General features: G+C 47.6%; 1 protein-coding gene across 1 annotated transcript in view; it reads left to right on the top strand.

The window, feature by feature from the left end:
* Window positions 1-26784, top strand: part of exoc4 (exocyst complex component 4) — an 84894-nt gene that overhangs the window by 10310 nt on the left and 47800 nt on the right. Inside the window, exons 8-11 of the mRNA XM_037459794.2 lie at window positions 3164-3344; window positions 10865-11010; window positions 11233-11321; window positions 21475-21571. Of these exons, the coding sequence (XP_037315691.1) occupies window positions 3164-3344; window positions 10865-11010; window positions 11233-11321; window positions 21475-21571 (513 nt within the window). The remainder of the gene's footprint in view (window positions 1-3163; window positions 3345-10864; window positions 11011-11232; window positions 11322-21474; window positions 21572-26784) is intronic.

The following is a 26784-nucleotide window of genomic DNA, read 5'->3' as shown; positions in this document are numbered from 1 at the left end:
TCTGCTGGAACCTCATCTGACCTCGGTGTAACAGGCCACCGTGTAGCCCATCGCCGGCTCCACTCCTTACGGATTGTTTTAAATTGCCTTCCTGCGTGTGTGCTTAACGCACAATTTGTGTCATTTCGGCGTGTGTGTGTGTGTGTGTGCACACGTTCTCTGATGCATACACACCTAGATCTGTTCAGTTCAATTTAAAGTCGATGCTTGTTGCTATGGAAACTCCAACCAGTGCACCACTGACAATGGTCTCGCATATTGCACGCTGTATTTTATGGCACCGGCGACTGGTAGGCAACACTGAAGCGCTTTACAGCATGGACAAGGCGGCGTGCGGCTTACTCCCGGAGGTTTATGTTCTCATTTGCTTCCTCTGTGATTTGCCACAATGAAGTGCACTTCCCACGCCAACTCCTTTTCACTCGATTTTACTTTTGGTAAGAAACTCCATAGTAAGGCACCCACTCCATGCGGCAACGTTATTATCACGGCCCAACGATCTGTGAGTAGTTTGGTCGAATTTGCATAAAAGCGTGATGATTTCCATTCCAAAAAAAAGGTATATATATACTTTTTTTCTTTTTCTTTTACTGTGTAGGAGATTCTGAATCCCTGAGGAAGAAAGTGATTTAAAGTGAAGAAATGCTTGAATGACCAGAAATTATTCAGAACTATATATTTCAAATCCAATTTAAAAACAAGCAAAGCACATTGATCACAAGATGAATTGCTTGTCTCTTTCATACTGTTCTCTAGGCCCAAGGGACTAATGTGTTATGATGCGTTTGTAAATTAGTGGATACCTGGCATATTTAAAGTTAAAAAAGTGCATGTTTATACACTCTGCAGGCCCCCAATACAGCTATTTCTGTGGCTGACAGCCAATGATAACAATCTCATTTTGGCGGCTGTCATTGTCCTCCGAGCATCGAAACGCACACCGACCGGTCGGTTATTCGGGGGGGGCGCAGGTAGACTCTCTCTCTCTCTGTGTGTGTGTGTGTGTGTGTGTGTGTGTGTGTGTGTGTGTGTGTGTGTGTGTGTGTGTGTGTGTGTGTGTGTGTGTGTGTGTGTGTGTGTGTGTGTGTGTGTGTGTGTGTGTGTGTGTGTGTGTGTGTGTGTGTGTGTGTGTGTGTGTGTGTGCGCTCCCCGCTGTCTTTCCTGACTCTCCATCAGCAACGTGTGGAAGCTTTCGATCTCTGAGGGGAAATGAGAAAGCGAGGCCTCAAAGAACACACGGTATGGATCAGGACGGCCTCCGCTGGGAGATAATGAGGAGGACTGGGCTGTGTGCGCTCTGCGTGTGTCCGTCTGTCCATCGGTGTGTGTGTGTGTGTGTGTTTGCGGTGGGGGTGGGTTGAGGTCGGACTGCACTAACAAGAAATGAAACCATGAGATACTAGAGCAGAGCCCTGATGACAAGGTCGAAGCCATACATTCTGTGTTTGTCAGAGAGCGACTCGTTGGCATTTCACAGCGCCTCGCTTTGTCTCACGAGCGTCTTCCGTCCTGCCGAGTTATAGCTCACAGTGATTTGTGCCTGCGTTTCCCCTCCATTAATAACATTTACTTGCCGCCAGTGTAGTGATGGACAGACCACCGAAAGTCCGGCCCCCCCCCCCCCCCCCCCCCCTCTCCTCCACACGCCCGGTGAAACTTTTCTGTTGCCTCTACATTATCCTGATGGTTTCCCAGGAAACCTTGGCCACTGTACAAAACTTTTAGCACGTGTTCTTCCCTCGCAGCATTCATTTGTGTTGACGTGTGAAGGGCTCTCGGGTGCTTTTGAGCGCACTTTTTGCTTTTGGCAGCCTCAGCTACTTTGGTTCGGAGGCCTAAACTTTGATTCTGTCTCATCAGCGGGAGAGCTTTGGTTACTTCTGTGGCACGCTTCAGCTGCTCAGAAAAAAGAAAGATGTGAATAAATTGAGCTCCATCTTAAATTTGACAATTATTTTGCGCTTTTAAGCTGTCGTCGTTTAGAGAATGCCCCTAATACAAAAAAATAAAAGTAAATGACCAGTGTACGACAAACCGTGTGTCTGTATTCCTTTTGAACTGTGCTAAAACTCCACTAAAATAAAGTGGGTACTCACCAGCGCGGCTGAACCGGTCTCTCGTTCAGACTCTAATGCAACCCGTGTCTCCCTCTTTGCTTTGAAAGCTTTGTCCTTGCCGCAGAAAGCCGGCGCGGCGGAGTCTGCGTGAAAAGCATTTAGTGTAGATGGAGCGACGGAGAGAGCGCGCCACTCGGATCAAGTGGAAGGTCTCTTTGCTTTTGGCTGGGCTCTCTTGTTCAGCCGGAGCCATTTGGTGCTAATGAGAGGAGCCGCTCGCCGCTTTTCAAAGAGCCGGCTCAGGGCGCCCGGGTTATTGCTGTCGCAGAAATGGCCGAGAGTGTGTGGTGAATACAGGTAACCCGAAACACCCTAATTGGCGTAAATGTGAAATGCACTCGCGGGGATCTGTCGACTGTGTTATTTTCAGACAGTTTTTTGCAAATCCTTCATTGCAGTTTTATCACTTGAATTGGAATAATTTTGTAAAATGTATCTATATACTTCCTTCTGGTAGGAGAGATGATTTTTGCTGTAAGTACTTGTTATGAATTCTGCTGTGGATCCCGTTCTCTATGATCCGAAGTGTTTTTTTTCGGGCCTTTTTAAATTATCGTGGGCAAGGAGACTTCCTGTGGGCTTTTCTCAGGAGTTAGGGTTAAAATAATATATATATATATATATATATATATATATATATATATATATATATATATATATATATATATATATACACACATACACACACCAGGTGTGCTGGCTGGCAGTAGCAGTCTCATCACACTCCCTTTCTAATATGAAAACAGAATCTGTATTCCACGTGGCTTTCTATTTTTTTTTTTTATTCAAAAATCCAAGGCCAAAGTTATTTATTGTGGAAGTGTGTTATAAATAATTCTGATAGACTGTCAAGTGAATGTTGTGCTGGCCTACCCAAAAAATGTTTTTCCAAGCGATAAAACAAATGTATCATTGTTGTTGTTGTTGTTGTTGTTTTTTTGAGTGTTGCTTCTCATCAGTTCTCTACCCCACCGCTCTCCATCCCGACCGGCCCCTCATCCTCATCCTCGCCCTCCCTTATCCCCTCCCTCTGGCTCCCTCTGCAGGCTGCTGTTGGATCTGCTGGAGCTGCTGTTTGAGAAGTTCAAGGCGGTGGCCCGGGCTCACAGCGTGGTGCTGGCCCAGCTGCAGCAGATCGCGGTGCAGTGCCCCGGCGGCGCCCACCAAGAGGGCATCAAGCTCTACGAGCAGGCCGACGTCTCCGCCAAGATCCAGACCGTGCTGCAGGTCAGACACACACACACACACACACACACACACACACACACAACGGGTTCGTTGAGCTTACGCGTTGGTTCGAAAAAAAAATAAGAAAGTTTGCGGCGTCTCAAATGTTTGTCAGCAAAGATTTGTAGCGTCTATGCATCCAGCCTACTTTGATGTGAGGCAATAATCTTTTCTAATGTTTATTGAACGTTATTGCGTCCGCCCAGGGCTATATGGTCGCCCTGCACACATTATTATATTACATTTGTTTTGCCGTCCCTTGCTGGCACATTCCCGCGCAGACAGTATTGTCATTGATTTTAATTTTCCGACCAGCACTTGTCTTAAAACCCCAATTTAATTCACCTTCTCGCCGCGTAGTAAATTAATCAGTTTGGGAAACTGGCAATGATGAGATGGATGGCGTTCAATCTGTCAGTAAGAAGTAAGAAGACGGGGGAAGCTGATTGCTTGGATTCATTTAATGTGCTTTAATTGGCGTGTGTTTATTCCGGGTTCGTGCTCCCTGCTCCTGTTTGATTGGCTGATGGGGACGAGCAGCTGTTGAGCTGATCTGTGGCAATGGTTGCTCGCAAAGCTATCGGTGTGTGTGTGTTCATACCCAAGAAAACATTTCTCATATGTATAGGGACATCTTTACCAAATAGAGGAGGATGCGCCTCCTACTTAATTTCAACGGGCATTTCTAACCCACCAAGGACTTTGATTTGCTCTACACAGCACGTGGGAAGCAGAGTCAATGGTGAGAGATCCCCGTTAAAATATATGTATACAGAGAGATATCGAGAGAAGAAGGACAAGAATGGCTGTACTCTCTGCTGAATGCTTTGATTGTTGTCATGGTAATGTTTTTCTTTTTCCCTGCACAGACGGTGTGTTTTTTTTTTTTTTTACTCTCCCTCCCCCAAAAAATAACAGTTACAGTGCTGTTGCCGAGCAAACTTTCAACTGAAAGACCATTTATTTTCTAACTCGCGAGCATCTCGTCTTTGTCCAATAAGTGGAGCTTTTTTTTCAGCTGGCGTGGCGTGCATGGATTCATAACTGCGGGAGCGTTTCAGTGTGCACGGCACGCGTGCGTTATCGTGCACAGGCATGTATGTGTTCAGCGCAGTTCCAGAAGGCAATAAGCCAACACCTCGCCCCCCCCCCACCCCGCGATGTGAGATAATGTAATCTCTTGATTAGAATACTCATTATGTGAAATGAGGTTTTCTTATTCACTCACTCGTGTTATTATTTCCTGACCGATTCTATCAACGTGAAAGCCCCTCGTCCGTCGCGCCCCTCCTCTCATCTCTTGCTTGCTTCTGTTTTTGCCCGCCGTCTCCCTTTTCCCTGCTTCTTTCCCATCACCGGCACCATTCCCAGTCTCCCAATTTCCCAGCGCCCTGTGCACAACCCTCCTGCTCCGTGTAATTTCCTTCCTCATCTCATTATCTCGCTTTCCTTCTTTCTCTCACCGCCCCCCCCCCCGCCCCCCCCAATCCCCAGAGGGCAGGAACTTTGTGAATATTGGTCCAAATCTGCTTACGATCTTTGTTGGTACCCGACCACGTATCAAGTCGCGCAGTAACTTTTCTTTCTTTCTTTCTCACCCACTTTTGAGAAGTGGGAGTTACCAAGTTGACCTTTCCGCGTGACACGCCAGGCAGGCAGGCAGGCGGATGCGGGAGCTGAGAGAAACGCACCCGGTGACGAGGCCCTTTGGCAGAGGAACGTGTGGCCGAGGCCCGGTAGGCTTAGAGCTCGGTAATGGTTCTAAGCCTCGTTTCGTGGGATTTCCAGCGGCTGCTTCTACTGTTAATTTCCTGTGTGGAACTATTGATTGAAGGCGAAGAAGGCTGGATGGTAATCGGCGGTATTGATGCCGGAGGGGAGTGTTCTGAGGTTATCTCGTAATCTTCCGCTTTCTCCAGAAGGTGTTTCGAGTATATCTATTGATTATTCACACCATTTATTGAATTTACATTTCTAAGTGTAAGCCCCCGCCTGCCTTTTGCTGCGTATATCCATGGTTGCCAGTCCTACAAAGCAGCCTGTGTTGTATCAATGAAAGTGACTGGATTTCTTTATGTGCGTGTGCATCCTTCAATGATGAATGTGCCCTTCTTTCCTCTTGAGGTACGACATAGACGATATAGTCTGTCAGACCCGGGCGACTTTGAATTCAATATCAATGTTCGCCGAAAACAACATTAGGTGCCGAGGAAGAAAACCCTTCAAAATGTAATTTGAATCACTAACGAGATCGAAGACCCAATGCGTTATCGGGTAATTGGCTAACGTGGTTCACAGAAGATCACAGTTCATCGTCCTCGCGCTTCTCTTCTTCATTAAGACCACCCAGTGGGAGTGTCATTTGATATGTATTTGCCACGTCGACGCTGGTCACCCTTTCGACCTCGTGTTTGAGGCGCGGCCCGTTCGTTAATCAGCTCGGCATTTGTGCATTCCGCACGGATTTTTGGTGACTGTGGCGACTGCTCGGGTCCGTTGTGTGTGTGTGTGTGTGTGTGTTTGTGAGAGAGAGAGTGAGTGACCGGAGTGCAAATCCCATTTTTTTTAATGAGGGGCTTCCTCTCTGCAGACCAGGGGACTTTGAGCCTACATTGAAAAATATGGAGAGACGTCGGCTATCTGCCTCCCAAAGGAACGGACTTCCAGATGATAGAAACGTCACAAGAGAATTGGAACACGCGTTTTTATTAACAATTCTACTGAAGCCGGAGATAAGAAGGTCTTTCTGGTCGTGGGCTCCATATAACGAATGTAATGTTGCGAGGGCACCTGTCTCTGCTTTAGAACTCCTTTCCCCTCCTTCCAGAACAGGAACTTCTAACATTAGTTTTTCATTTTTTCCTCTTTTTTTTTGTGTGGTTCTGATCTCCTTCCTTCCGTTTGTTATTTCTGTCTTTTATTGAGACGACTCCCGTAGCTTTTAAACTTGCCTCGTGAATCCCTTCCAAGGCCACAGATTAACCAAGACGCCGTTGTATGTACATGTACTAGTGGCTTAAGCATTGGTTCACGGAGTGAAAACCAAGCGAATTGAACTGCCAGAGAGCAGCCAGAAGACAATGATCGCTTTTAATTAGAAACGAAGCGCAGACGTCGCTACATTGTTCCTCGGCCAACATTTTAATCAACGTGTCACATTTATTCCGCTGTCATATTTACATACCGCCGGAGCGCAGACAAGTCTACCATCTCTACGGTAAAGTATCCTGTCCCCCCCCCCCCCCACCCTCCCACGCCCACGTATCTACTGCATCAAATCGCTGGAGACGCGTGGACTTAATCAACTGCCGGCGTATGGTTTTGCCATCATTTTCTCGACGTAGGCTTAATGGTGCAAAAAAACCCCAATAAACAATATCCCGTCCCGCAGAGCGAATGGCGGGCCCTTTGGAGGCTCATCTGCACGCGCCTTTTTTAGGCGCGGGTGTTACGACGAGACCGCGGGGATAGTATGTGATTCCCAGAGAATACGAGGTGCCGTTTTGAAGACAAATAAGTACAGCTGAATGGTTCCCGTGGCACTTAATAACGTGCGCAACTGTATTTACTGTGTGTTTACAATAGAATTCAGCAGATGATGACTGTCTGCGATGGCTTTACCACCATTGTGGTAACGTTCACCCATAATTTCAACCACTTACGGTGAATGGTAATTTATCAGTGATCAATCACCGTTGTCTTCTCTTTTGCCCATTAAGAAACAAAACAATACGCAATTACGGCCCTTTCATCACATGGACAAAAGATTGAGCCACTACTGTTGATGGTCAGTATCCATAGAAACAACATTCAACGGCCCAAACGTCTCCATTATTCCGCCGCCCTCTTTGATCAAAAACAAGAAACGCACCAAGAAATGTAGGAGCCACGTCGGGGGCCTTTCAAGGACACGGAGAGGAAGGAAGCGGCTTTCTGTGAACACACGGGCGCATCCTTCACCCCTCCCCCCCCCCCCCCCCCCCCCCCCCCCCGTGTCAACAGGAAGGCTTTCAAAGGATCGACGAGACGGCGCGGGGCCTCCGGGCGGGAACTCCCACCGGGCGGCGGGCGGTTCCGAACTGCGGGAGTCACAGCCGAGGCCGGAGCGCTGTCAGAACTTGTGAAGGTTATTGAAGTTTCTGGAGCGCGATCAATAAGAGGAACACGTCTCTTTGACGGCCAAGGACAGTCTGGGCTTTAAGTTTCCAGCGAGCGGCGAGGGATATCGGTCAATATGTTTTGTGACAAGACACCAGCCGAGAGGGTGGTGGGGGGGTTTGAAGAGAAAACAGCCGATTTCAATAAAGCCTTGAGAAGTGTGGAGGTTGTTGACGACTTAATAAGAAGTGGGGGGGGGGGGGTGGATGAAAGCGAGGAAGGGCGGAAATGAAGTGATGTTTATTCCTTCAATTTAAGCCAATCGACTGCAGAGTTCATCCAATGACAAGTGCCCACCTGCAGCGCTCAGGGTGACGCGCGCCCTAATTGCACTGATTTGTTGGGTGTTTGGGGCCCTAATGGACGGAACGGAGGGCGAGCGCACAAAGAGGGACATGAGGACGCTCGCTTCAGGAGTAATGAACGAGGAGGGCCGATGATGAATCACAAAGAACGACTTGGATGAAGTTTTATTTATTTATTTTTATATTTTGAATGGAAGTTGGCACCCGGCGCGAGTGTTGGCACGAGAACCTGTTTAGGTGTCGACCAAGGTTGGTTGCTTGGTTGGTTGATGGAATTATATTGAATAGCTGGTGGTGGAAATAATTGTTTGTGTTTGGTCGTGGGGGGTGGGGGGGGTCATGAGAGAGATGTGAGTTTTGCGTGCGAACACACACACACACACTCATTTTTCTAATGTCTCACATCCGTACATAATAACCCTCTTTGTCATCCATTGTGTTACATTCACCTGTGAATATTGCTTCTTTCTTTTTTTCCTACTTCCCCCAGTTTTGTCTTTCAGCTCTTTGTCACCGTTTAATACAATTTGAAGTTCAGAGGAATAACCGTAGCATGCTGATGATTTTAATTCATTCCATCTACACTGTAGAAGTGGCTTCAGTGGGTACCTTTTAAAGATGTTAAAGTCCCAGATTTCTGACCTGAACTGTACTACCACTTGCTCTACTCTGATATCAGATCTGGACTCGTCAACGTTCAGGCTTTTACTAAATCAAAAAACTTAATAATCTTAAGATTATTAAATGTGCTTATTTTGTTCACATGCTGTGTGTTTTTCCGAAATGCTGTACTTTTTGTCTCAGTCTTTGTGAGTCCCCCAATTTTCCCCCACACCTCTCAATCTGTCTCATTACATCCTTTGCCGTCAGATCTTTCGCATCAAAAATCTCGGCACTTTTTCCTTAATTGTAGTTGCATTTCCTTTTTTTATTTGACTAATTCCTGATTTATTTTTGACACGTCTCCGCCACTCTGAGCGCGCGCCTCGGCGGTGAGCTGTGCGGTCACACTCAGGTGACAGTAATGGGATCTAGGCCTCTTTGTTGCATGAGTAATAGCAGCTTTAATGAGATTTCATGTGCTTGACCTGATGGGCGAGGGGGGAGGAGGGAGGAAGAGAGGGAGATTGTCTCACAGAAGACAAGTGCAGCGCAAGTCTTGTCGAAAGACGGACCGCTCTGTTGTTTTATCAGCCAATGGCAGACGAGTGAAATATTCTACACGCAGGAGGTTTGACATTTGTGTCAAAAACGGCAAATATGTGGTACTGCACTAAAAAAACAGTAGGCTCCGTATAGATGCATTACAGCACATTATTATAGCACATAAAACATTATGTGTATCATCATCAAGCCCTGCGCTACATCGGTTCAGTTATGGTCGGAGCAGCTACAGGTCGTTGTGCCTGGTTGGTGGCGACGGTGGCCTTTTACTCGGGTGACGATAACACAAAGGAGAAGATGCATTTAACAGAATGAAGGCACTTGCATTGAATGAGGCGTTGTTGTGATTCATTTGGAGTTGTAAAACATTGGTTTATAAAAACAAACGTCGGTGACTTTCTACTGCACACAGTTGCAGTAATTCAGGCTTTGCAACAAACTCAACCTGTTTTAGCCTTTTTGAGCAGATTTGAGGCGACTAACACTCGCTAGAATTAGTCCCTTTATTAACTTGGGGGTTTTGAATCAGCAGCAACTGGTTATTTGACCCGTGTCCTCTTTGTCTCCCACAATTTATTTTCTTCCCATTAGTCTTTTCATGTCATTTTGTCTGTTTAACACTCTGTTCAGTGTTCATTTCACACTTGTAAAGTTTTGCTCATTCTATTTCCCACAACAGCAACTTTTTTTTTTCCCCTTCTGTCTTAGCAGTCCAGCTAATTGCCTCCAAAGTTCAGTCTGTCTCTGGGCTAATGCAATTTAAGTGGGGTCGGAGCCCCTTCATCAGCCCAGTGCTGGCATTTCATTAAGTCTACTTGGGCGTTCGCTTGCAAGCAAGTGTGGGGGGGGGGTCTCGCTCCGTCGGCTCATCATCAGTAATTAATACACTGATAGGATTAGCCGCGGCGTGAGGCCTGTGGCGGGTGGATGCCCTGGTGTTGCCAGGTTGCAGGAGGGCCTGCCGCACCTGCTGCCTCCGGTGCGGCAAATTTTGTGTTTGAGTATTTACATGTGTAACCTTAAACCAAAAACTTCAGCTCAGAGAAATCAATTTCAGGCGTCTTTTATTTTTTTAAACAAAATTCACCCTTTTTTTCAAGCTATTGAAACGTGTAAAAGTACCTGGTGTAGGGTACCTCCTTGTGTGTTTGTGTGTGTGTGCGATCCCAAATTACTGTTGGCGATACCATGGCTTTCCCATGCGTGATTCGGGGAGCTCTCCGCCGCGTTAATTACATCATTACGGTGGAGATGGATCTCCATCTGCTCGGCCATTACTCCCGTCCCGTTCTGGGCCGACCCGCACGGCGCCTCAGAATTAAACACGCGGGCTAAATGGCCCTGCTAAATTATGAAGCCATTAGATATGGGAGGCTATTTTAGAACATATGTGTTCTCACACACACACACAGACACACACACACACAGAGACTGACGATGAAGCACGGATAGATTTTGAAAAATGAGAGCCAATGAAAAGCAGCAGATGATGGAGGAGAGGAAGTAAACTTTGTTCAGTTCCAGTGCGCTTTTTCTCAGCTATTGTTAGAAGTTGATAAGATTTTTATGAAGCATGATGAGACGTTGATGGATTTCACCATGGATCATGTAGGCAGATGTGGGAAAAGACAGGCAGAAGTTTTTACGGCCCTCAAAAGTTTGATTTTAAGATTGTAAAAGGCGCGCTAAAAACCAAACCTCTGCTAGGGATGACCATCAATACTCTACTAGAGGTTTATATTGGTTTTTATATTGCAATAATTCAGCAAAATACTCTTGGAACATAAACAAAGTAATTGAATTGTGTGGCAGCACCATGATGACAGAGAGGTTCCTGGGGTACCCCCATGAAGCGGGTTTTGACCCCGCGCTGTGTCTGGTCTGATCTTTCAGGTCCTGCTGATGGAGTACCTGGACGTGAAGAACAGCCGCAGTGCCACGGAGCCGTCGGCCCAGCTCGCCTACGCCAGAACCGGCAGTGAGTTTGCTGCATTTTTCGCCAAGAAAAAGCCGCAGCGCGCTAAGCAGTCGCTCTTCAAGTAAGGATCCCGTTCTGTGCTCTCTGCCCCGTGCTGAGCCGAGTATGAGACAATTCAATATATAACATTAAGAGAAATCTTACATTTCTCAGTCTCAAATGACTAAATTACCTTTTTGGCTGTGTATCTCCTGTTCAAAATCGCATTCCATTGCTCCGTGTATATAAATATTTTTTGTTTCCTCTGTTGTGTGTGTGTGTGAAACCTTTGTGTGTTTTGCAGGTTTGAATCTTCTTCCCATGCCATCAGCATGAGTGCCTACTTGAGAGAGCAGAGGCGAGAACTCTATAGCAAGAGTGGAGAATTGCAAGGTGAGGATGCACACGCTCAGAAATGGATGTTAGAGAGGTACCGGGGCTACAAAAAAGCACCGGAATGGAGACGTTCAAGACGGGTGGAGGGATAGTGAGTCGAACAGCAGGAAAAGACGAATGAAAGAGCAGAAGGTTGAAACCTTCGGTAGAGCAAAAGAAAAGTGAAATCCAACCGAGAAAGGAGAACAAATTGGGGCGATGAGTGTCTGATAAAGCAGGAGAGATTAGAGCAGCTGGAACTCTGAGCGAAGGTTGAGGTTGGATGGAAGGACAAAGGAGGGAGGGAGGGAGGGGGGCCAGAGGTGTATGGGGTGAGAGAGAGAGATGAGCAAAAAGAAAACGTGCAAAAAGAACTGCTAGTTGCAGATGAATGAGTGGAGTGTTTTCGCCGTCCTAAATGGCAGGCGGGTGGGGATAAAAAGGTGCAGGAAGATGAGGTTGATTTGCCTAAGGAGGAATGAGGCAGGGGTGCAACAAAAGCTCCTCCAGTCGGGTAAGGGGCGATGGAGACGCTCCACTTGAGAAACCAAAAAGGCAGACAGCGGGAGCGTCTGAGCTGCTCTGCGCCTCCTGCTTGTGGTCCCCGTCTCTCCCCCTGCGACCTTGAGGTTCTAATCTGCAGCGCTGTTGCTCCGCTGCTATTCGCTTCTTATTCTTTGTCTTTCTTTTCTCGCTCAAGCTTCCATTGACTTTGTCTTTAGATCAGATGGAAAAAAATAAGACAAAGAGCGACAATAAACACTGCAGTGCTTTTAATCTGCAGAAACTGCTCCACAGCATGCCGGACATTTTATTTATCTTTGGAAAATATTTGCATTACTAATCGTGAGCGATTGTAAACAATCCAAATAATTAGGACTTGAGTGACACTCCAGAAGACATTTCAATGCTGTGGAGAACGGAAAAGCTCAAATGGTCTCGGCTCACTTTTTTTTTTTTTCCTTCCATCTGTTGGAGTCTCAGAGAAAAGGGGGGCGGGGGGGGGTGGTAGTATATATTTTTTCACCAGCACATTGAATGCCTCGGAGCGTTTATGCGAAGATGAGATTTCTCTAGGCTTTCATTTCACCTGTCACAATGAGCAGCACCGGCCACGAGCCCGGGCCGGGGCCTCGACGGCTGCAAAGAGATTGAAGGAGTAAGAAATCATTTAGAAAGTGAAACGAGTCGACTGTGATGGACGCGGAGGGAAGATTGTTGAGGGAAGGAAGGGGAAGGTTAAAAGTCGTTGTTTTCATCAGGGTCCAGCAAAGAAGCCATTAAGAAATTTCTGAAGGAAGAAATTAGAAAAACCTGTATCGAGACGGCGTGGGAAGGGACTTTTCCCCCTCTCGGTTCAAATTAAACTTACTGTAGGGCGCAAAAGAGTTCGAAACGAGAGATTGAGTTGATGAGTTCTTCTGGCTGTGGGATTACTCGACACTTAAAGCGCAGTCGTGTGTGTCTCTTCGTCTCCCTGCTCGGGGTTTCCTAAACTCTTCGTTTTTTTTTTCTCTCTCTCTCTCTCTCTCTCTTACAACGTTCTGCTTCGAGTCGATGTAGTTATTAACTCAGCTGCTCACGCGGTCTTAGAAATAAGAGTTGATTGCTGGTTTTAAATCCGGCTATGCACCGTTGACAAAGGGGAAAACGGCTTCTAAATAGAGTACAAAGTCAGAAATACGGATGTTGCTCTTTGCAGCAGCCTTTGCCGCACTTTCTTGAACTCTACCGGCAGAAAGTCTACTTGGATGTGGGAGAGGTTACCGCAGGCCAAGTGTCTTCGTTCCGTCACTCGGGTCTTTCAGTGAGAATCGCAGCTGCACCGGTTTGTGTACAGGACGCTTAATGCTTTTTTAACCACACATCTCTAATGGGTTTGAAATGAATCTGTAATATCTGTAATGTACGTCTCTCGAGTGCTGCCATATATCATTGCACGCGTGCGGACCGCTACACAGGCGGTAGTGAAATGCCTCACAAACACACGTGCACGCACACACACACACACACACACACAGTGGGGCTTAATTGCTCGGCTTCTCCGTCGGAGCACGCCTCCAACGCTTCAATTAATCCAAAGCTCCCATCTCAAGACTTTATTACGGCTCCATATGTAGCCACATCTGGAATGTATTTGAGACTTATGTGGCGAGACCGGCAGCCAGAGAGCGCGCGCCTGGGGGTCCAAATGCGCGTGTCTGCGTGGGGGGGGGGGGGGGGGTGCCCCGTCTCCTCGGGAAAAATCACTGCTCTGGAATCGCGGATTCAATCACGTTCCCCTATGAATGAATTATGACAGTTTTCCTACTTTTGACGTGTTACCCTGCTCCCATGTTCTTCCCCACATCTCCCAACACACGCCCCCCTTGCTTTTTGATTGCCTCGCTAAGGTGTGTGTGTGTGTGTGTGTGTGTGTTGGGGGGGGGCGGCGGCAGCGGATGGCTCGCAGTGGGTCATTTGTTAGTTGAAGTGCGAATACATCCCGATAACCATCCTTTTCTAATTGTTTCTTTTTTTTAGTTTTTTTTAGTTTTTTTAGCTCCTTAATGTTTTGTTCAATATTGCCTTGCCCTAAGGCCCCATTGTGTGTGTGTGTGTGTGTGTGTGTGTGAAACACGCGCTCGGCCCTTGTTATTTGTGTAAGCAAACACACTCTGACTTCCCCCCCCCCCCCCCCACCGTCTCCCTGCAGGCACGCACACGGACTCCCATTCCCTGCTCCCTCCCACCTCCGACCCCCACATCGACTCCCGAGATGCAATCACAAACCACCTCGGTTTCCGCTCTTTGTCTCACACATTCCCTGCTCTCCCTTTTGATATTCAAATGCCCTCGCTGTCGCGGTCGTCCCGCGAACAAAAAGAGCCGATCCAGTTCCAATCGGCTCCCTCGGCCCACGAAAAACAAACGGCCCGAGCTTTATTATGGAGTCCTTGTTTATGTATAAAAAGCACCGCGTTCCCATGGGACGACGGGGGAGTGGAGGCAACCTGAAGTGGCGTTCCTTGTCAAGCTGATTCGCACACCTCGACGGGGAAGGGGGGGGGGAGGAGAAGAGGTGCAAATGGAAAAAATGTCCAGGGGGAGCAGATGTTGACACACACTGGACACGTGGATGTTTTTGGAGTTGGCTTTTGAAGAGACATCCTCCCACCCCCTCCCTCCCACCCCCTCACTAAAAAACTGTGTTTTTGTTTTGATTTAAATAGCCGCTCGAGGGTCTGATCTCGTTTCGCTCCGAAGAACCGCTTTCGGGTGAGCTTATGGTAAAATCACTAACTTGCCTTTTCAATTATTATTTTTCAATAACGACTTCTCTTTATGCGTTGTCAGAATCCAAAGGTAATGGTTGTTCACTCATCTCGGCGGCTGATCAATTCTCGACTTCCGCCGACCTCGCAATTGTGATTTATTGTATTCATAATGGAGCTCAACTCTGTCGGTGAAGAAATCAATAATTATTAAAGGTTTATAGCGAAGGGATGTCGAAGATGCCTGCTTAGCCATTTTTGACGGGTTGCTTTTTTATTTTCTCCTCCTGTTGCTTTCGTGCTCGGTCGACCGATGATTCGCTAATCTGTCTTTGGCGGTGTTACATTACTTGTGCTCTTTACTGTGTGTGTGTGTGTGTGTGTGTGTGTGTGTGTGTGTGTGTGTGTGTGTGTGTGTGTGTGTGTGTGTGTGTGTGTGTGTGTGTGTGTGTGTGTGTCAAATTAAATCAAATGGCCCCCTAATGTCAAATAGATAATGATGCATCTGGTATTTAAAGTAAAAAGGGTCTTAAAGACACTCCATAAAAAGCGGAGAGCATCACCTTTTAATGGCTCTTCTTGTGCAGAACTGATTTTACTTGACTACAGGATCTGATTTATACTACAGTTCCGCAGGTTGTTCTGGATTACATCACATTTGCTCTTTATTTTAAAAGATTTACCTTATTTTAATATAAGCTCTTCCAAAACTCTGTTGAACAGATTGAGTTCAATAGGTCAACTTTCATGAAGCAGGTAATATTGTGTTCATTAACGATTCAAAACCTCAGAGAGAAGATGCTTTTACAGGAACATTTTCAGAGACTAGGGAGATAACGTTCTCCTGGATTTCTCTTCCAGCCCGAGGAAGCATGTAAAAATATAGTCTATGGACTGAATATACTCGGTTGCACCGTTTTTGGTTTTCAAAGGTGTCCCCCCCCCGATTGGGAATTATTCCCATGCCTAACATAACCCTTCCAGCTGGGTGATGTAGAAAAGCCACGTGTCACATTAGTGACTGATGAGGGCTTTTATTGTAGCCGTGTGTGTATCCGTTCACACCACATGAAGTGACGCACGGCGAGTTGTGTCACACACGACGGGTCCGACATGCTGTAAGTGACTGGCACGCTGTGACCAGAGTCCGCGCCGCAGTTGTGAACCCGGGAGGGATGGCGTTAGAAGACGACACGTTTCCCCACTCGCTCCACACGCCTTATGAATCGCTTTGTTCCAGCAGCGTCGGAACTGGTTTCCTAGATAAAAATGACCTGACAGGCTATTACTGTGAAAGGCCTTTGTTTGTGTTCAGCATGAAAGCAAATGTGCTCTGCACATTGTGGGGTAGACACACACACACACACATACACACTCTGTTCTAGCCTTCTGTGTTTATCTTGTGTGCGTTTAGCTCGGGCTCATCGTGTTCAATTTGCTCGTACATAGATTTCAGTAAGGTTGATTGGTTAAAACATTAGAGTTACGATTCCTCTCCCGTTGTCTTTTAACACGTACAAGGGCGAGCACACACACACACACACACTGGCATAAATGTAGCGTGGCATTTTTCTCTGCTGTGGGACCAGCGATCAGATCACAGTAGCTCTGGTGCTGAAATCGGAGACCATGCGTGGAAAATGCACAACAAGTTGACTCCAACGCAAACACACTGGCCGTCATGCGTTTGTGCACCGCGGCCTTCCACCGAATCGGTGCCGGCACATTGCCCCGAGCACAGCGTTTTTTTTTTTTTCTCTTCTGTTAAGTGTTTTTGGCACTGCACTTTGAGTCAAAATGTGAAATCGGAGGTCTCGTCATCCTGAACGCTAGCCAGCAAAACCTGCTGGAGCCCCCCGGAGGGGACGTGGATGTCACCCAAAATTACCCCCACATTAACCAAAGCCCATCCACGTGTCCGATTCAGTCCTCCTGGCCGTGCGGCCGCGGCCTCGCACAGCGGACTCTGAACCTCCGGTATGGCCGACGTCCGCTATAGGAAGAAACTCTTCTCACAAAGCCACCTGAGAAAAAACACCTGTGTTTTACCCTATGGCTGGAAGTCTGAGATCCCTTCACATGGGCTCGACATGAGGACGCTGGTCGAGGTGACGAGCAGGTGAGGCAGACTTTGACTTTGAAGAAACAAAATGGTAGCGGGGGGGGACACAACAGGAGGAGACCAGAACACGGTTGTAGTAGTTTACACAGTGCAGACATTTAATCAGAGAGGAAGAGCTCGGCTTATCTTCCGAACCCGGGGCTAATTTTGATCAGCATGGGTGTTGTCATTATTGGCGGCTTTGGCTGTCACCTCAGTGTTTACTTTTAATCTCAGACCGGCTGATTGGAGAAATTGGAGGGCCGAACAAATACGGGAGGGAGGGAGGAATGAGAGGAAAGGATTGACGGATGGAAGAAAGAGACACGTGGCACCCGCGCAGCAGCAGCAGCAGCAGCAGCAGCAGCAGCAGCAGCAGCTTCGCCAGGTAGCCGGACAGATAAACACCCACGTCTTGCTTTCCCAGCATGCAACAGGTCCCTGCGATAAAGAAAGAGGGGGGTGTGTGTGTGTGTGTGTGTGTGTGTGTGTGCGCGATGTGCTGTCTGATTCCCTGCTGGGTCCAATCAAAGATGTGATGACACTTTGCCTTCTGGCCGATTAGTTCCCCTGGTCGTTATCCACTCACACGTGCACCCGCGTGCATGTGCTCAATCACTCCGGAGGTAATTCTTTGTTACGGTCGACAGATTGAAGACACGCCGGCTTTTTTTTTTTTGGCTTGTGTGTTTTTTTTCTTTTATTTAACCCCTTCATGATTGGAGTGATGCTGGTGATGTTGGAAATGCTACAAATTCCTAACGGGCAGAACGGCGCCCGTAACCGGAGGCGTTACGGAGAGCCCCGGGTGCTTTTGTCACACTGGTGACCATGACATCCGTCCGCCTGGCTAGTCTAGTGCTCCGGTCTAAACTGAAGCAACACAAAAGGCATCGAGTCTGTCCCCTCTTTCCTCAATGTGTGAACAAAAGCACGGTGCAGAGGTGCAGAGCCACTGATGGAAACCTTCATTACGTCATCAGCATCTGTCTGGACAAGCAATATTTTTTTTGTGTGCTCTGGCTGTACTCAAAAAAAAAAACGCTTCCTTATGTCAAAATAAAGAGACCTTCTGCACAATTAATTTCCATTCGTCTACCGGGGAGCAGTATTGTCGAGCCGCCACTGAGAGATGTGCATTCCATTAAACCCAAAACCACGGAGACGCATCGTGTGCCACAGTGAGGCTTTTAATAATTAATCCAACTCAATTTACACCTGAATTTATTTATACTATGATTTATTTATGACGTTTATTTCCCAGGCTAAAGAATGGGTTCGGTCCCCTGGCTGGTGGTGCGGCAGATGGCATCCCATCGAATTAATTTTAATAATAGAAGGCTCTCATTAAGACCTAATCAGACATGAAGACGGTCCGAGTGGAGCGGAATGGGAAGCCCGCAATTGACCAGAGAGAGTCATACATTATTGACCCGGAAATCGGTCCCATTACATGGGCGGGTTTCCTCACGGTGAATATGCAGCCGACCGCCAGTCTCGATTTATTTTACAACTTAGCGTGAATAGGAGGGCACAGATCCTCCATCAAAGGAATCCCTCTCAACCCGGTGCTGCTCGCGCCTTCTCGAACGCCACAGCGAGATGTTTTCACTTTGGCGGGCCTCCGTTGTGCGAGTTTGTGGATTTGATTGTGACGCCAATCACAGTCTCCCCCCTGCCAGAGCAAATCAGAACCTGGATTGAGCAGAGACCCCTTTCAGCGTGACTCCGTAAGGCTGCTGAACCAACCCACCAACCCAGGTGGTGCACATTTAGGATTGTCATGTCTGTTTGCAGGACTGAAAGTTTGAAAGATGTCTGCAAATAGCAGAAACCGTTCATACGGTCCTCGTTTCACCTTCTGACTCTTCCCGACATTTATTCAGACGGGAACAGCGTCAGACCTATCCCCCCCCCATAAGAGCATCCTGTCATGAAACATTTTAAAGGTGAAATGCTAATGGGAAGCAAACAGGAGATATATCCCTTTTAAAAAGACGATACTTTCCAGATGAAATGTATAAAAAAAAACATCAGGTGTTATTTGCACATTGAACCAGGTTATTATGTTATCTATATATGTGGTTTTACATGTTCGCATAAAGTATTTTATATTTATTTGGAAGTTGCCGACACAAGCGATTCAAACCACTTGTAAATTGGGGATTACGACTGTTCCGTTCCCCGCCCGTTCTGGATTTCCTCATCTCGCAGACAGAAGCCCTCTGGTCCCCGCGGACCGCCGGGACTGCGTTAAAGAAGGCGTCGCACGTCCGCTCCTTTCCTGCCTGAATCTGGGCAGGGCCGGAATTCATCTCGGGATCAAACCTGTTTCTCATCAAACCCACGAAAGTGTAGCTAATGCAATTTCACTAAGTCACTGCCCGACTTGATTACATGTGGGCTGGGGAGCCCATGCTAAGGCACCACAGGGGGCTGGATGGGTGTCACTATGTGTGTGTGTGTGTGTCCCCATATGGCATCTGTGTTGATCCATTTGTTTTAGGCTCTCTATCTCTTTCTGTGTGCCTTTTGTTTAAATTCATTGAACCGTGTGTGTATACATATCTGTACCTGTCAGCCACCCCCCCCCCCCCCCACACCGAATCCCCGGATGTTGTTTATCAGCAGAGGCGAGTGTGTTGCAGACGGAGCAGTGGTCCTCGAGGGGGATTTTGTGCAGATTTGGCCACATTAGAATGCGTCGCCCTCTTCCTTTTTGCCTCTTTCAGTTGCCGTCCCAGTGAGCACCACACCTCCAAACACACACACACACACACACACACACGCACCCCTCCCACTAATCCTGGATCAGACCACACACCGGAGAGAGCGAGATGAACAGACACTCATCCAACGGGTGCCAACCGATACTCCAGCACAAACGCACGAGTCCCTCGCAAACAAAGTGGGACTTTTTTTGGTGCTTTTTTATTTATTTATTTTTTTACATGTTATTTAGAGAGACGGTTGGCAGCAGTCTGGTGGCCCCCTGACCCGAAACCGGTGCCCCTCCTGTCACATCGAGACGACTCAGAGGAACGCCATGCATATTAATGCCGGCCTATTTAATATTCATCAGTGCTGTGCCCCTGTTGGCAGCTGCTCCCAGACCCCGTGGATCAATGAGGCCTCCTCCTCGGCCCTTTTTGTCTGACACGGATGCAGATGTTTAGAGCATGAAATTAAATTGGTTGCTGCCATCGGGAATATGGTACATGGTAGTCATTTTGGTGTGTGTGTGTCTGTGTATGTAGTCTCCAGTTAGACGTAGGTTCCTGGAGTGGACAGGTGACTCAAACTTCCCCCAGAGCCTGCGGCATGTTGATGTTATTCACGGGGACCTGGGGAGGGCTTAAGCCTGCTCTTTCCTCTTTGATGGTTTAAGAGAGAGAGAGAGGGGCGAGGGAGAGAGGCATGGTGTGAGGGGAGGAAGAGCGGATGAGCAGGAGAGCGCAATGGCAACGGCAACGGCAACTTTTGTTTAGGAGCCTGTAATTGAGTCTTAATTGAAGTGGCATCGAAGGAAGGAGATTTTGGACCTCGGCGCCGTCTCCACGCGGCCCTTCCCGCGCAGGCGAGTTTTCATGGCAACAGATCACAATCGGAAACCCTTGATTTGAAAAGTTTGGGATGGTTGGAAAGCTTCCCTTGTCGTTTTGAACAAAAAAAAAAAAAAAAGTGTGGTCTCCCCTACTTTTCAATAGGAACTTGTTCCATTAGAAATGTATTATGGAGCCCAGCGCTGGGAACAATGGCTCGATATGCATTTGAATGCGCGGCTACGCCGGCAGCGCAGGTAATGCCGAGAAGGCTTTTCCCAGGCAAAGTTTCTTTGTGTTGAATCACACAAGCCCCCGCGAGGTCGTATTGGACATGGAAATGAAACGGCGCAGCGGAGCGGAGCGGGGCTTTGTGGCCCAGTGAAATCCCACCGCCCAGAACACGCACACAACCAACACTCATTTCAAAAGCCCATCAAAGTAGCTTCTCGTTTAATTTCTTTTCAATTTTGATTGAACACCCACTCCCGAGGAAACAAAACTTTGACATAGATCCAGAAATGGTCATGTATAACATCCACTGCATGAAGCCAGTTCTCCTTTCGGTTCTGTAGAAACGCGTAGGTAAACATGAGCGTGTGCATTCATGCAAAATAACCCTTTCATCAAGACACCCCCCCCGCACACACACACACACACACACACACAGATTGACATTCTTTTTGCTTTGCAGTTACCTGTATTGACAACGCAGCGCAATTTCTTCTCCCCCAATTATATTGATTTCTTCAGGATGAGTGGAGGTAATGAGCTGTTCTTTCCCTGCCCCCGACTCCCCCGCTCCTCTGGGCGCGTGTTACATGCCAATGATTTCCTGATTAACCCCGTTATCCGCGCGGTGACGCAGGGGGCGCGGAGGAGTGCGGCAGCATGTGGGACGCGTTTGCATTTGTGATGGAGATTTATTTGGGCTCAAGTTTAAAATATTATTTTAATATTAATTCAGATTCTGTTGATCGACGGAGGGAACATACTCGTTGCATTGCCCTCCTTTTTAAGGGCAGATAACTTGAGGGTCATTTACAGGGCAGCGCCCTCTGGGATGTCTGGGATTCAGTGTCTTGTTGAGGGACACGACACCCCAATGGAAGAATGTTACGTTTTGAGTGGGCTGCTGTGAAAGCACACCCTCAAATCCTCCTTAAGCCACGTAAATGTCACCCTACATGTGATTATGCATCTCCTTAAGTCTGCCTCCGCGTGAAGTAGATGTTCATTTTGTCATGTTTGGTCGTGTCTCCTCTACGTTCCAGGTGGCGCTGATGACAACCTGATTGAAGGCGGGGAAATGAAGTTTGTGTGTAAACCGGGAGCGAGGAACATCACCGTCATCTTCCAGCCGCTTCTCAGGTACGGCACAGAGTGACGCGCACCATTACATCACATGTCATTCAGCTGACGCTTTCATCCAAAGCGACTTACAAAAAGTGCCTTTCCACATAGAGATTTTCTAAATCTTGTTATGTTTATCACTTTTTGTGGATGTAGGACACTACTGATTTCCGGCAATGGTGAACTTAATCGGATCGGATTAAAATAAAGTTCACAAATGACCCATTTGCAGTTTTTACCGGAACAATTTGGGCAGGATGCCATTAAGTTTACGACTTGTGTGGGTGTGAAAGTACCACCAGCGTCATGCTGGTCCGTCAGAGAGCAATGACCAGGCCATTTGAGCCGTCTGGAGGCTGGGACATGACTCGATACCAGTAAAATGTAAACTAATTATATTACACGGCCTCTTAGTGACCAGCTATTGATTTCAACCTTTTTAACATTAAATGGGATATCGTAAATCAAACCTGATGTAATGTACTGTTCCTTCAGTTCCAAATGTTTGGGTGATGCTATCCAGGAATACAAATAGACTACCATCCTCTTTCATTCCCTATTAAATTTGAGTATTGTGAAGGTTTTTCCGCGGTAATTTTAGTATAAAACGAATGTCTGGTAGTTTTCTACTCCCAAGCGAGTTGTTTAAATCTAATTGTGAGGCAATTTAATTGAATTGGCCTCCATGCAGTGATACATTACCTCCTAGGATCTATTGAACAGAGATGTTTCCTACTTCCGCACTGAGGCTTGGCTTACATTTCTACAACTCTTAGAAATGCAAGCCAGTGGTCACACTGAGGCTGGATACGTGTTTCGTTTATCCCTTAAATGTCAATGTTGTGATGATAACCTACATGAAGAGCCACATCTCCGCGCAGGGCCATCTGCCGCTTACTGCTGGGCTCTTTGAAAGTCTGACGCCATGGTCCAAATCGATGATGCACACACCCGGACCACTGAACGTGGGACCGCCCCGCTGAACGGGAGATCAGCGAGTTGATTTAGTAAAAGCTGGGTCGCGCTCGGATCTATCAGATCCATCGCGTCCCCACGCTCCACCAGAGCTGCGTTATCAGCTGTTGCCTTTTTGTTTTGATCGATCGATTGATGTGTACATTTTGGGTACCTGGAGTGTCCAGCAATGGACTTTCCCCTGGCTGTGAAGTTAGACCAACCCGGTCAGTTGTCTGTGGGCTGCCATCAGAAGACATGTGATCTAACAAACCATTCTGATTGGCCTCCTGCATCCCCCCCCCCCACCCTCCGCCCCCTCCTCTCTGAGTAACTGGTGTCTGAACAAATGACCGAAAATAAAACGGTGACTAGCTTTCTGCCTTACCTCTTCCATGTTGTCTGTAATGTTTCATATCAATCACGCCAAACTGCCTTCCGCACATGTCTCTCGCTCTCTCTCTCTTGCCCTCTCTCTCGTGCCCTCTCTCTCGTGCCCTCTCCAGACTAGCAGTGCCAATGGAGCGCTGTTTCTTGCAGATGGTTCTCTTAATGGCATAGCTCCGGCACTCCGCTGATGGATCACTACACCTCCCACGGCCAGCCACGCTACCGGTGGCAGCTTTAATGGTGGAAGCAGTCAGGAGGGGGAGGAGGCACAGGCAATCAGTGTGTGGGCAATATGTGGGCATACCTAGTCTTAATGTCTAGCAGCAATTTTTTTTTTACCAATTATGTAATCTTTTTTTCCTTCTCATACGCCAGGTATATTTTCTATTGCTGAATATGTGCTTTGTTTACATCTGGTTCCCATAGAACTGCAACATCTGGATAGCAACCTTCAGGAATTTAGATATGATGAGGCGATGGTGGCTTGTGGAGTAGTGTGGTGCGCTGGGGACCGTTTGACGGTTCGAATCCTGGCTGCTCCATGTGCCACGTCAAAGTGTCCCTGAGCAAGACACCTAACCCCTAATCGCTCCCCAGGAGAAATGTACACCATGGGTTAAAATGCAATGTAAGTCGCTTTGGATAAAAGCTAAATGACATGTAAAGTAATGAGGTTTAACTTCCAGTAGTGAGTGCGATGTAATGTTCAGGGCCACACAGTGACCAACCAGATCCCTCAAAAGGCTTACAAACTAATCTAACCGCGGGAACTGAACTGAATTCCTGCTACGTCACACAGGTGTGAGCTGTATCTGCTTTCTCCGCAATGGATCACTCAAGCTCTGTTTGCGACGTACAGTGATCAGAATCTGCATCTGTGATCCAGATATATATATATATATATATAAATATATATATACACACATCCCACATGGTCTTTGAAGGCTCCCACAGGGAGAGTTGGAGGAGGTGGCTGGGGGAGCAGGACATCTGTCTCACCTCGGTTAGCCTGCTGCCGCTAAAACCTTCCTCTGGCCCAATGCCAGTAGTGGGAGGGATCATAATGAAGGGGGACTCCTTTAAATATACTTATTGCGAGTGGGGGGTGCTTTGTGTCTATATTTGCATATTCAGTGAGTCTCAACAACTCGTACCTCAAATCAATCAAACCCTGCATATCAGCCATGTGTATTTAGTAGAGCGTCAGTGGCGACGCGTCTTTTCGTGGGAAAACCGCACAATGTTCAAGATTGACGAGACATCCCACGCCCGTTTTCGGCGTCAACGAGCGTGATTGGTTCTGCCTCCACGAGTGCACCAATGGGACCTGTCGTGTCGGAGTGCGGAGGGCCCGCGTCCTTTGACGCTCTGACACAAACAAAGAGGGGCCGCGGAGTGCTTGTAGCGTGTGGGAGGCAATTTTGTTTGACTTGTGGGGTCTCCTGCTGACATTTGGGTGGCATTTACGCCCCTTGCTCCGGACGAGGATGGCATTTTAAACCTCCCTTAATCCCTCCGTGTCCGCCATCGACAGGATGACCCGCGGCCTGAGGGACGTCTGCCATATTCGGGGAGCGCGTGTGTGCGTGGTTAAAGCCCTCCAGTCGAGCAGAGTTGCCGTATCTCAGTTAATTAGTCTGTAAAATGTTATCATAATTGATAGGAATGATGGCCAGATCTATGGAAATAGTTTAATTGAGTGACTCAAAAGTCCTGAACTTTCTCGCCGAAGGGCTTTATGTAATAGCATCATACTCTCGCTTGGCTAATTTCCTTTCCATTTAATTCAAACTTTTTATCTCGCTGCTTTCTAATTACCAGTTCTGACTCCAAATAGATTTTTGGACAGAAATTACCTGGGGAGGGGTGATCGTCTTGAAAAGTTTCAGGCATCTTTCCAAGCGATCTGCCGTGTCCCTTTCACGATATGACTCACTGCCCTTCTGCAAGCGCGTACGTGGGTGCACGTTATGGCTGCGCGCATTAGAACAAAAGGGACAAATTATTGTGCTGCTGTTCAGATAATGTCAGCCCGGCAGGTGCCCTAGAAGTGAGCACTGCGTCGCAGCCGATTGAGTCCACAGCTCCTCCTCGAGTGCGCTCGCAGCGTTGGCTTATTAAAAAGAACTCGCGGCGATGTGCGGATGCTCAAAGTCGCTCCTTGCAGTTCACGGTCGAGAGAAAGGAGTCCGAGGGGTCGGGCTTTGATGGAGAGGGCGGGCGGGGGGGGGGCACAATGGAACCCGGAGCTGCACCGACACCACGACTCATTCACACTCATGAACTCCCCTTCCGAACGGCACGCAGAGAGCAGGAGTTAATGGTAAACTGGGGTCACTTTTTAAAGAGTTTTATTTTTCAGTTTTAAGTCTGTTCGTTAACTTTTTACCCGTTACTTTTTGGCGTGAATTCTCAACCTCTTCAACAACGAGACTTGGATCTGCCGAGTGCCATTATTTCAAATAAATGGAAAATCAGAAGAGCTGTTAGCTTATTGAGTATTATCATTTTGTTGTGCAGGCGAACACACCCGGCGTTAAAAGATCATCCTGATGTCGTGTTATAACTTTGTTTTTTTTTGTTTTTTTTTCTTCAAGTTTGTCACCATATGTAGTTGATGCAAAGACACTAGACCCACTGAATTCCAAAAGCCAGTAGGTGCTTTGTCCCGCCTCAGGAGCAGGCACTTATTGTGATAGCTTAGTCATCTGCATGACAGAGTCCGCGCTGCACGTACTCTCGCTGCCGCTGCCATTTACCCTGCCATTTAGGATCCATACAAGTCCGGCAATTACACAGTCCTCCATGGCGTTGATCCACTACAGAGTTCATTGGGCCGCGTGGACGGGCCCGCTCCCAGTACTTCCACCAAAGCATCAGGATTTGTCTGGTCAGGTTAAAAATAAGTGTTGTCTTTTGAAATTTTAATCAAACATGCACATTCTTGCTGTGTGGCGGATTTTGAAAAAGGGCCAAAAAGAATTGAGCCCCGGAGTTCCAACAGCAGCGGTTTCATAGTTCTCGGTGGAGTATAACTGGTAAAAGTGTGGCTCAAAGACGTGGCCGCGCTTCGGCTATTAGAATGCAGCGCTGGACGCCTCGCCCTAAATCTCGCTCGCTCACACCTGCGTACACGCGCGCGTGCCGCTTTGCTCCGGCGGGCCCCTCGCACTCCCTTCTAATCTTCTCTCCCTGGATTTTTGCTCAGTAAATAGCCCCCCCTCTCTATCCCTCCCTCGCTCTAACCAACACCCCATTAAAAACTGGGAGCGTAGCTGGGAATCAGGTGTGAGAGAGAGAGAGAGAGAGAGAGGATTTTTACACACCGGAAAGGTCAGAGACGGAGGGATAAGGAAGGTTAGGGGAAAGAAAGCAACAACAGAGTGGAGCGAGCAGATGGAAGGGAATGAGAGGAAAAGCACAAAGGAAGAGATGATATGAAAAGAAACTGACAGGTGGGGCGAGAATCGAGGGAGAGAGAGATATCTGAGTCCGCAGTAATAGAAAGGCTCTTAGATTGCAGGTTTGCTGAGCGGCGCGTTGGCTGCTTTTGGATTGAAGTTGTTTGCTGCATGTGCACACGTGTGTATCCTTCATACATCTGCAGTGTGACGCATTGGGGGGGGGGGGGGGGACATGAGCGGAGGCCTGGGACCACTGAGCAGTGAGGTGTAACCCGTGGGAACCGGACGGGAAGCCGTTCGGCCTCATCCTCTTTATAAATTTTATTTCAGACAAAGTCAGTACATCCGTGTGTTTGTGGCCTTTTTTTCTGCTTTGTCGAAGCGGCTAAATAAATTTGAGCCGCGAAAGAGAAAGCGGAAAAACACACATAGAAGAAAGAAAGGAAGCCGAACGCGGATGGAATGTGAAGGAGAGTGGAAGCT

The sequence above is a fragment of the Pungitius pungitius genome, chromosome 2 (assembly GCF_949316345.1).
Source record: "Pungitius pungitius chromosome 2, fPunPun2.1, whole genome shotgun sequence".
NCBI classification, from domain to species: Eukaryota; Metazoa; Chordata; class Actinopteri; order Perciformes; family Gasterosteidae; genus Pungitius; species Pungitius pungitius.
Note: the sequence above shows the minus strand (reverse complement) of the source record. Positions and strands in the feature narration are given on the sequence as shown.